At 41.1% G+C, this 10,195-nt stretch overlaps 3 protein-coding genes across 3 annotated transcripts; all 3 read left to right on the forward strand.

Moving 5' to 3' along the window:
- The first annotated feature begins 353 nt into the window (after positions 1–353).
- On the forward strand, positions 354–3,081 carry LOC106327333 (basic leucine zipper and W2 domain-containing protein 1-A). The gene is made up of 8 exons (XM_013765461.1): positions 354–501; positions 822–845; positions 1,307–1,412; positions 1,478–1,546; positions 1,639–2,132; positions 2,214–2,475; positions 2,561–2,769; positions 2,851–3,081. Exons 1-8 carry the CDS (start codon positions 497–499, stop codon positions 2,915–2,917), a joined length of 1,236 nt encoding a protein of 411 aa, XP_013620915.1. The 5' UTR covers positions 354–496; the 3' UTR covers positions 2,918–3,081.
- A 125-nt stretch (positions 3,082–3,206) lies between these two features.
- LOC106327334 lies at positions 3,207–5,154 on the forward strand. Its single transcript, XM_013765462.1, has 5 exons — positions 3,207–3,397; positions 3,872–4,086; positions 4,323–4,403; positions 4,491–4,838; positions 4,915–5,154. Exons 1-5 carry the CDS (start codon positions 3,277–3,279, stop codon positions 5,014–5,016), a joined length of 867 nt encoding a protein of 288 aa, XP_013620916.1. The 5' UTR covers positions 3,207–3,276; the 3' UTR covers positions 5,017–5,154.
- A 3,017-nt stretch (positions 5,155–8,171) lies between these two features.
- LOC106323526 lies at positions 8,172–9,683 on the forward strand. The gene is made up of 2 exons (XM_013761634.1): positions 8,172–9,071; positions 9,288–9,683. The coding sequence occupies exons 1-2, from the start codon at positions 8,172–8,174 to the stop codon at positions 9,681–9,683; spliced, it is 1,296 nt and encodes a 431-aa protein (XP_013617088.1).
- Positions 9,684–10,195: the final 512 nt, after the last annotated feature.

Genomic DNA, 10,195 nt, shown 5'->3' on the forward strand with positions numbered 1-10,195 from the left:
GGGGGGGGGGGGTGGCAAGCACTACATACAAAAACCGGTTGAGGAATTACGTCGAAGCAGGTTGTGGGCAACGACCGGTTTGGAGTAAACCATGATGCTGTTTCGATTTTGATTGCACCTTTTCCAGAATAAATGGTGTTCATGTTGGGGATCAGAATGGTCATAACGTTTCACTTTATGAACGAAACTCTTTGGAAGCTTAATAAGTTTTTGGTTAATCAATTACAAAGATGGGCTAGTTCGGTTTGATTCACGGATTAAAGAGAAATGTGAGTAACCGGATGTGAACCGGAACGGAATTGATTTTAACATAGGTTAGGGGGACATGAGGGTCAAAATCGTCATAACAATATTCTATTGTTTACCAATTCTTCTTTCCTTTATAGCGTCGAGACGAAGCTCGATTTTGTGCAGAAACGCAAACTTGAAGAACATCCATATTCGTACATCCCTCCCTAGTCCCTACCTACCTTTGATCTTTTCTACATATTGGTTTATGAGGTAAGCTTTCATCCTCTTCTGATGAAATGAAGAATCTGCTTCTTCTTCTTTTTTGCCGATTTCATTTCTTGTGTTGGTATCGGGGACACAGATCTCATCTCTTCCATTTGAAATTTTCTTCTGCTTCTTTTTTTTTTTTTTAATTGGACCCTATCCGTCTCTCGATGTTCGCTCTTCTTGATTGAATTTAGAGGTTTCTGGAATCTATTTAATTAGGGCTCTTCAATTAATCGAATCACTTCTAGGGTTCCTTTTTTTTTAAAGCATCTACTTTTTTTTTTTCAATCACTAATCTATTTTTATGGTCTTTTTGCCTGCAGCTCAAAGGAGAAGCCCACTCTCGGGTATGTATACTTTGTTCATTAGTAGGTTAAACTGAATTTAAAAGTTTTCTAGTCTGAGCTTATCCTTCTTTGTAATTTGTCCATGGAAATTTAATGTTAATATTTTGATGTTAATGCTTGCGTTCTCCTTTTTTTTTCTTAAATTAACTGATCTTCAAGATGTGGTAAGAGTTTTCTCTTGTACAAACATTCATGTATGTTGAACTACTTTGAAACCAAATAGCGAACCTTTCCGTTTGTTGTTAAGAGAAATGTTTAGTGAACGTTTAGAGTCCTTAATCTCTGAACTGCTTGTCTTAAAAAAAAAAAACTAACTGAGTTATGTTATCTTCAAGCTGTGGTAAGAGTTTTCTCTTGTGCATAGTCATGTATCAAATTGTGAACCTTTCAATTTGTTTTTTAGAGAAATGTTTAGTGAACTTGCTTGTCTTTATAAACTAATTTTCTTTGGTAATGTGCAGAGGAACGCGGATTAAGACCCGCAAAAGGAATATTGCTGCACCTTTGGACCCTGCTGCTTTCTCTGATGCTGTTGTCCTGATTTATCTCGATAATGCTGGTGATCTCGTAAGTCTATTCATCTCCTTCTCAGTTTCCTACTTGCACCCTATCTTATACCTTTGTTTTTTCAGGAACTTGTTGCCAAGACCATTGAGTCATCTGATCTTAATTTCTCTAGATACGGCGATATTTTCTTTGAGGTAACTCTTCTTCCTATCACACGTCTTCTTCCCTAAGATCTCCAACATTTATGAATATTCATCTAGTAGTCTGGTTCATTTATTGTTTTAAGGTTGTTTTCATTGGAGGACGTACACAAACCGGTTCTGTGAAATCTGACGAAGGGGAACGCCATCCTTACTCTATTATCGACTGTGAACCAAACCGTGAAGCTATCTTACCATCAGTTGTTTACATTCAGAAAATCCTGCGTAGGAAACCTTTCCTTATTAAGAACCTCGAAAATGTTACCCGGAGGTTCTTGCAGTCGCTCGAGCTTTTCGAGGAGAGCGAGAGGAAGAAGCTTGCCATATTCACAGCCCTCGCCTTTTCCCAGAAGCTCTCGGGGTTGCCTGCAGAGACCGTCTTCCAGCCGCTGCTTAAGGATAACCTTGTTGCCAAAGGGATAGTGCTCACTTTTGTGACTGACTTCTTCAATGAGTATTTGGTTGAGAACAGCCTTGATGACTTGATTGCTATTCTGAGGCGTGGCAAGATGGAAGACAAACTCTTGGACTTTCTTCCACCCACTAAGCGGACTACTGAATGTTTCTCTGAGCATTTCACGTGAGTTTCTATTTTGCTACATTCAATTTTATTACATCAGCTTCGTTAGTCACTAGTGTATGTACTCTTGTGATTTAAAAGCAAGGCAGGATTGACAGCTCTGGTAGAGTACAATGAAAAGAAAATATTTGAGGTGAAGCTGAAGGAAATAAAAGAGGTCCTTACGAGCCAAGTAACGGAGGAGATTAACATAGATGAGGTGATTGAAACGGTGAAGCAACAGGTGAAAGATGCTAAACTGCCAGAGATTGAGGTTGTGCGTGTGATCTGGGACGGGATAATGGATGCTGTTCAATGGTCTGGGAAAAACCAGCAGCAAAACTCAAACTCTGTATTACGCCAAGTGAGTTTTTTTTGTCTCTAGAGTTGTTGTTGGAATATTGTTTTTGCTGTTAAAGCTTTGTTATTATTTGTGTGTGGTGGTAAAGGTGAAGACATGGGCACCGCTTCTGAACACGTTCTGCAGCAACGGGAAAATGGAGATGGAGCTGATGTACAAAGTACAGATGCAATGCTATGAGGATGCAAAGCTGATGAAAGTGTTTCCAGAGGTAGTGAGGTCTTTGTATGAGCTTGATGTGCTTGCTGAAGACACTATTCTCCATTGGTACCGCAAAGGGAGCAACCCCAAGGGCAGGTAAAATTATGCTTTGGAAAATAAGGTTGTTTATTTTTATTAATAGGAGTCTTTTAGTAAAGATCGGGTGTGTTGTTGTAGGCAAACGTTTGTGAAGGGATTGGAGCCGTTTGTGAATTGGCTGGAAGAGGCTGAGGAAGAAGAGTGAGTGAGCGACCAAAGACGAATCTGTTTTTTCTTTTCTTATATATCTTCTAATAAAACATAAAACTTTGATTATCTTTAGTGCTTTTCGGAAACACAAAAGTCAGATGCTTGAAGCTTTTTTTAATGGATTGTTTGTTTGTTTGTTTATGAGACTGTCTTTAACCTGTTTTGAGATCTCTCAAGTCCAAAGAATTTGATATGATTTAACTCACAAAATCAAATTAAAAAAAAATCTGTCAGAAAAGAAAACCTTATCCAAAAGCATGGTCTTAAAATTTTAAAAGCCACAAAAATGAGAAACTCAAGCGTATCCATTAAAACCTTAAGCCACACATTGAACAAAAGAATCATAATGGAAAAATGGCTGCTTCCTCCTCCTCCTTCCTAGTCCCTTCTGCTTCTCCTCCCTCCTCCGCCCTTCTCCGGCGCTTCTTCCGCCCCTCTTTGCTTTCTTCTAAGATCCTTCACCGTCTTCCCCGAGGTACATCACTCTTCTCTTGTCCATGTTTATATATATGAGTAATTGTGGAGTCTTATTTTTATTTTTAAATGTGATCGTGTTTGCCTCTGAATTAGGATTCCAACTCTTGTTAGCTTTATAGGGTTGATGAGTGATTTCACCAGTATGAAGCCTTAGTTTAATATAACAGAGATCTGTGATCTCACCTTCTACCTTCTTTCTGTTTGGTTACCCTCTCCTTTAATGAGCAATCATAAGATCGAAAAAGCTCCGCAGGTATTTACAACAATGGAGAGTTATAACACAGAACTTTTAATCCATGTATAATCTCATGGATATTAAGATTTATTTTGTTATGCATGCATGTGGTGTCTGAGTCATCCGAGACGGTTTGGCTCCTTTTGTGTTATGGTTTTTATCTTCAGGTGGTTGAGTGATTCTAATGATTGTAACCCCATCTTACTAATGTAACTGATCTCGTGTTTTCATTCTCAGTTTTGAATAGTTCCAGCAGGACTGAAGTATCCGTTGATAAATCAGAAGCGGATAAGCTTGTCGATAAGATTGACTTTGGGGAACTATGCAATGAGTTTGAGTGCACAAGTAGCCCCCAGGTCGAATCCACTGCTCGACAACTTGCTCGCGACATTCTTGAAATCAGAGAAAGCAACCGCGCCTTTGCTTGCTACGCTGTTTCTGTTAAATTTAAGGTACATTTTCCTTCACACTTTTATATTTATCTTCCATCTTCAGGCAGTCTACAACCAAAATTTGTAGGCACGTCCTTCTTGTCTTTTAGGCAGTTCATAAATAGAATGACATAGTTCTTAGTTCTTACATTATAAAGAGAAGCAAGACTTTTGTCACTTTTCATTATTTCCTTTGTGATCTTTTGAAAATATTACTTGGCAATAAGTAAATACATCGTGACTGATAGTGATTGCAGGATTCGGTCAGAAGTTTTACAGGTCGTGAGAAGTATAAAAGACCAATGTGGATCACTAGTGGGTTAGAGAGTCCCACTGTGGTGAGAAATGATCCCTTCCTTTTTAACATATTTGATTATAAGTAATGTTCTTACATGTGTATAAATGATGTCTATGTATATCTGTAGACGATACAGGAGATGGTGATGTTATCAACCAGCGTCTTGCGTATTAGATGGACAGTCAAAGGAAAACCCAAATCTATTCTTGGTGCTGTAAGTGGAGATCTGGTCATCAAAGTCAAATCTGAATTTACTCTTAACCAGATCAGTGGCCAAGTGATTGAGCATGAAGAGTCTTGGGACTCATCCTCATCTTCCCCTATTGCTCAAGCCTATTTCTGGACATCCCGCCGCCTCTTTGCTGCTTCTGAATCCGCTAAAGACTTGGCCGATGCCACCAAAGACATAACCGCCACTTTCACAACTCGGAAAGAGGATACAGAGATATATCGTGATCCAACCGATCCTACTAAGGTCAGCTTCCACTTACTATTGCGTAACTAACACAGTCCTCTATTTGTAGACTAAGATAATGTTGTTAATGATGCAGTATTTCCAAAGAGACGACAGCTTCGAAAGAGATTTCTATCAGGTTGCATTGTTTCTTGCAATTGTCTACTTTGTTGTACAGTTCTTGAGGAACACTCTCTAATTGTCCCTCCTCTCTCTCTCATTCCTATATAGCATATAGTGTAAGTGTCTATACATTGTATTATATGATCTGTATAAAAACAGAACAAGAAAATAGAGATGTGTTTGTGTTGAGTAGAATTGTTACGTTATTCATCTTCTTTCAGCATCTGTCGTCACCAAAAAACAATGCTCATGTAATCAGATGAATGGTCTCTTTATGAGCGAAGCTAGTGAAGTAGTAGCCAGACAAAGTTGTTAGAACCTTATGGATCATCATCAAATGAGGAGCTGATGAGAGATTTTCTACTTTGATGCTTGATGAACTTATTTGTTTATAAGTCAACGAAAGAAAAGAGATGAGAGTGAGCATTAATTAACTTATCAAGATAACTTTCTCTCTCGCGACTCAAAACTAAAATACATATAGCTCTGGCGTCCGGCCGCGCGTGCGAGCGCGTACCGGCGCCGGAGGCGTCATCGTCGGCTTAGTTTTGTTTTCTGTTTGCTGCTCCATCGTTCTATGTTATTCTCTTCCGATATGCACGCGGATCTGGACTAGGGTTTTGCTCCGGGAAGGGCTCGATTCGCGACGGGTCACGGCTCCGACGGCGACACTGCTTCCTCTGGTTTTACGGCGAGGATGTGGAGTGACGGTTCGTGGGGGTAGTCGGCTTTTTGGACTGAGGAGGCAGAACGTTTTCAACTCTAGATCTCTTCCGGATTCATTGCAAGTGCGGAGGAGGTACGGTTAGCTCTTCTCGTCTACGATGGAGGGTCTTTGCCGGTTCTGGTTGGTTGTTCTGACGAGAGCGGTGGTGTCATTTTTGTGCTTGACGGTGTCGTTGAGCGCTAGTGTCTTCCTAACCGTTCTCAGGGGTGCTCCGGTGGTTCTCATTAACACGGTGGCGAATCTTGAGACCTTGTATGCAGGAGGGATGATACAGGTTTCTGTTACGGTTTGTGTAGTTTCTATGGGTGGTTTTGACAGGCGGTCGTCTATGGCCCCTCGATGGCTTCTCGCGGTGCTTCCTCGCCTCGCACCTCCTCTATGCTACTTCCTTTCTATTTACCTCCGAGAGAAGGCGACGGCTTTCTTGTTCGGAGTGCTGTCTCTAGTTTATCATCGTTGATCTGTCTCTCTCGGCTCCGGAGACTGGATCCTAACGGGCTCAGAATATTTTTCTTCGGTTCTCGAAGACTTCAGGCGTTGTGACGGTCTTGACTGCAGTCGTAGATCGTCTTGGTGCCACGCTTGGTCTATGCTCACATCCCAGCGCCTCACGAGTTCACTTGAGTTTGTGTGGTGGTGTAGCTTGACTTTTCTGTGCAGGTTTGGAGGCTTAATGGTCAGAGAGTTGCGATGTTTCAACCCGTTTCTTGCACTGTTCGATGCGGCCAGACGGGTGTTCATCTCAGTCCAGTGTGTCTCTTAGGGGATTCAGGTCTGTAGCTGCAGGCCTGTCTGTCTGTGACGTCTTGGAGAGATGGTATAGTTCTCGTTGCGGTGGCTCTACTCAAGGTATGGCTACTCCGACACCCTCTTCAATTGTTCGTCTTGCGCTCATTGAAAATGGAGACTATAGACTTTGACAAGATCCCGAAACCCAGCTACCTCAGGCGTCGTCCCGAGAACGCCGACATTCGATGAAACGAGGTTAAACCCACCAGTCTCGAGATTTAGCGACAACGGTTGAGAACGGGAATCGGTTATCTAGGGATTGTGGATTTGTCTAGCGGAATGTGTCGGTTTAGGTGGTTGATGCGAAGCTAGTCATATGATATTTGAGTCTAGATAAACTTTTGGTCGAAGTCTGGTCTGTAATAAACATTGTATCCCCGTTTATCGGGTTTTAAAATTTTATAATATTTCAATTTAAAAAAAAAAAAAAAAAGATGAGTGAGTTTGATGTGCTCAAAGATATGAGCGAGTTTAAAAATGGGGAATTGCGCTGTATGACGTTCAATAACCGCATAATTCACTCGATGGCTAATTTCCCTAACTCACCGATATATGGTTCACCTTTTATAAAATATTGTCATATTGCCCTCCTTATTAACCGGGAGTTACGGGCAAAAAATAAAGATTAACTTTAAAACATTAATTGTTCACTAAACTGTCGTGGCGCATCATTACCCCACATAATCCTTTTTTACTTTACCATACTTTTCTCTGTAAACTAAACACTATTCTTCTCTTGCATCACCACCGTAAATTCACGCTGTGTGTTGGCAGACTTTAAACTGCTCGTCACCGCGATATTACTTTACGCACCGACGAATCGGAACACGGAAGGCATTCTACAGTTCTTATTCCGGCAAGAACGCATCTGGTACTCCCGTGAGTTCGATTTTACTTTTCTATTTTGTCAAAATTTCCAGTTACTCCGACCGGAATTGAGTCTTGTTCTCCGTTTCTTTGTTCTTTTCAACAATACGAGAGCTTTAATTGTCTATCTCTCCTATGTAGTGTATCGATTTACTGGTCTTTGCACGTGGTAGTAAATTCCAGATAGAAACAAAAATCGATTTCGTGCCTTTGTTTGGAAGATTGTAACTGTGATTACTGTGTGGTCGCTTTCGGTTTTCTGTTTATTTGGTTTTCACCCGTCATTATATGTACACGAAAATAGGATTTTGAATGTAAAGTGGTTTAATTGTTCACTCTAGGACTTGAGATATTTCATAAAACTGACCATACTAGACCATTTTCGTATTTTCAATTGCAATATAGTATGTGAATAACATAGTAATGTCGTTTGCTATTCCATTTATTGTGAATCTCTTTTTTTATGTGTGGTATTGTTTTCATTCTATAGAGTTTGTTATTGCCATCTCGGTAAGGAGAGATATTTAGTATCAGATAGCAACGGAAATCGGTTACATCAATACTAGAATGAGGATTATGAAACCCATTTCACTGTCTATCGTTTTCATTTTTTTGGTTTCTTTGTTTTGATCCGTAGTTATCTGTACAATATATAACTATATTGAATTGTAATTGATTTTTGTTAAGTTTGCAAACTCTTCTACTTCATATTTCTGCACATACTATACCATTTCACTAGCTGGAATCGCATTCTATATGTATATAGAATAGTAGTGTACGTAGCTACTGTATTTACTGTCTCCGTTAGTCTTACGGGTTGTATTGTTTTCATGCTTGGCAGTGACAAAATGGACGAATTAGGTCTTCCTCTGAGAATGTTTGAGGCGGGTTCAGAACCATCAGGGCGGAAACGGGTTAATAACTACTTCAACCTACGGTGGATTGACATCATAAAGAGTGCACTAGAGGAAGAAGACTTGGAAATGTTGAATGAGTCGCAGTTCCGGAGAGTTTTGCAGATGGGTTCGCATACTTTTTCAGTAATGTTCCTCCATTACTGCCTCTCACGTCAGTTGCTAACTGCAAAGGAGTATGAACTTTGGTGGATCTTCGTTGGGAAGCCGATACGCTATGCCATACAAGACTTTGCTCTGGTCACCGGACTGAACTGTGGCGACGGCGTTGGGTTAACTGGAGAAGCCGCCGAGAAAGGTATTGGGCGAGGGAAGGCGTCCGGTAAAGGCAAATCATCTATGTCAATATGGGATGATTTATTTCGTGGGGAGGAGAAGCCCACACCTGGATGGATCATGGAGCGGCTTGTGAAGGGTAAAAAATACAAGGATCGGTTAACCCGTTTGCGGCTTTCGTTGTTGGTATTGGTGGAAGGGATTCTGTGTCCAACTTGTGGGACAACAAAAATCAGACCCGAAATAGTGAGCATGCTTGGTGATCTTGACGCTTTCATGAAGTATCCATGGGACAGGGAGTCATTTATACTGACTGTTAGAAGTACAAAAGCAAGATCTGCTGTTAATTATGTGAAGGATACAATGGCCATTCAAGGATTTACCCATGCGATGGTATTGGTTACTGTGACTGCATGTCCTTCTATCATTATTAAGACTGGCGGTGCGGATCCTCTAGCAGATTCCACCCTGTCGAGCGAAGAAATTATCAGCAGGGTTGTTGATAGAAAGGTGGTGGTCAACATTGTCTCGGCCAAGACGGTTGATCAACTGGGACAGGTTAGTCAATATTTTTTGACTATCTCATATATATGTCATTCCATATGTCAATTAAAATCATACTATTTCCTTTCCATGTACCTATACTTGATTTTATTTGACCATACTGTGACTACTTACTCTCTCTACCGTATATTTGTGTCGCATGCATATGTACGGTCTTTGATTAGCACAGATGAAGAGGGTGAGGATCTTTATCGTGGGTTGGGAGATAAGGAAGATACGAGTGTTGATACCATGGTTGCTTTGATTGACGATGATTACCCATTTGAGCATAATACTTGGTCAGGTGGTGTGAAAGCGGATGAGGTTAAACTGAAGAAGGGTCATGCACAAACTTCGGAGTCAAGTGATGAAAATGTTCCCGAGCCGGTTGAAAAGGATAACGCTCATCATGGTGGCGTAGAGAGTGGTGGTTACCCTGGAGATCCGAGAGGGAAATCATCAGCTAACCCCTCGGGTGCCCCGCATGGTGGTGAGAGTTTCCATTTTGATGTCCAAACATTACTTAGGCGTGCAGCTGACGCATACGAGGAGAAGGTTATTGCAATGTATGAGGGCTATATTCTGAGTTTGAAGGGCCATTTTAATTCTGAAGTGGGAGGCCTTTGAACCGACTTACAAGCAGCTACATCCGCGATTGCCCATTTGGAAAGTAAGGTCACAGGGGAGTTTGATAAGATCAATCAGTTACTGAAGTCTCGGCTTAGAGGTGCGGATATGGGACCAACGTATGGGTTCAGTCCTGAGAGACATTCGTCACCATTCCCAGGTCAGAATGATGATTTCAACAATTCAGAGGTTAATCCCGATCGACCCACTACACATACTGGTGCTTCTGATGGTATGGGTACCCATACAAAGTTCGTTGTAAGTCTCAATACAATGAAATTATTCTTATATAGTATGTCATTCCATAATCTCACCAGACTATTCCATATCTTATTCCTTGTTTGTATTATTCTCCAGTCAACACAGCGAGATGGAGAGGATGTTGCAGGAACAGGGACCGCCTCGGTTGGTTTGGGTCAGAATCTGGATGAAGGAGAAAGGGGTGGAGGACTATCTCCGGGTAAACAGACCGACTCAACTGATGGAGTCGAATTTAGAGCTGAGACAGGGGG

The sequence above is a fragment of the Brassica oleracea genome, chromosome C2 (assembly GCF_000695525.1).
Source record: "Brassica oleracea var. oleracea cultivar TO1000 chromosome C2, BOL, whole genome shotgun sequence".
NCBI lineage: Eukaryota > Viridiplantae > Streptophyta > Magnoliopsida > Brassicales > Brassicaceae > Brassica > Brassica oleracea.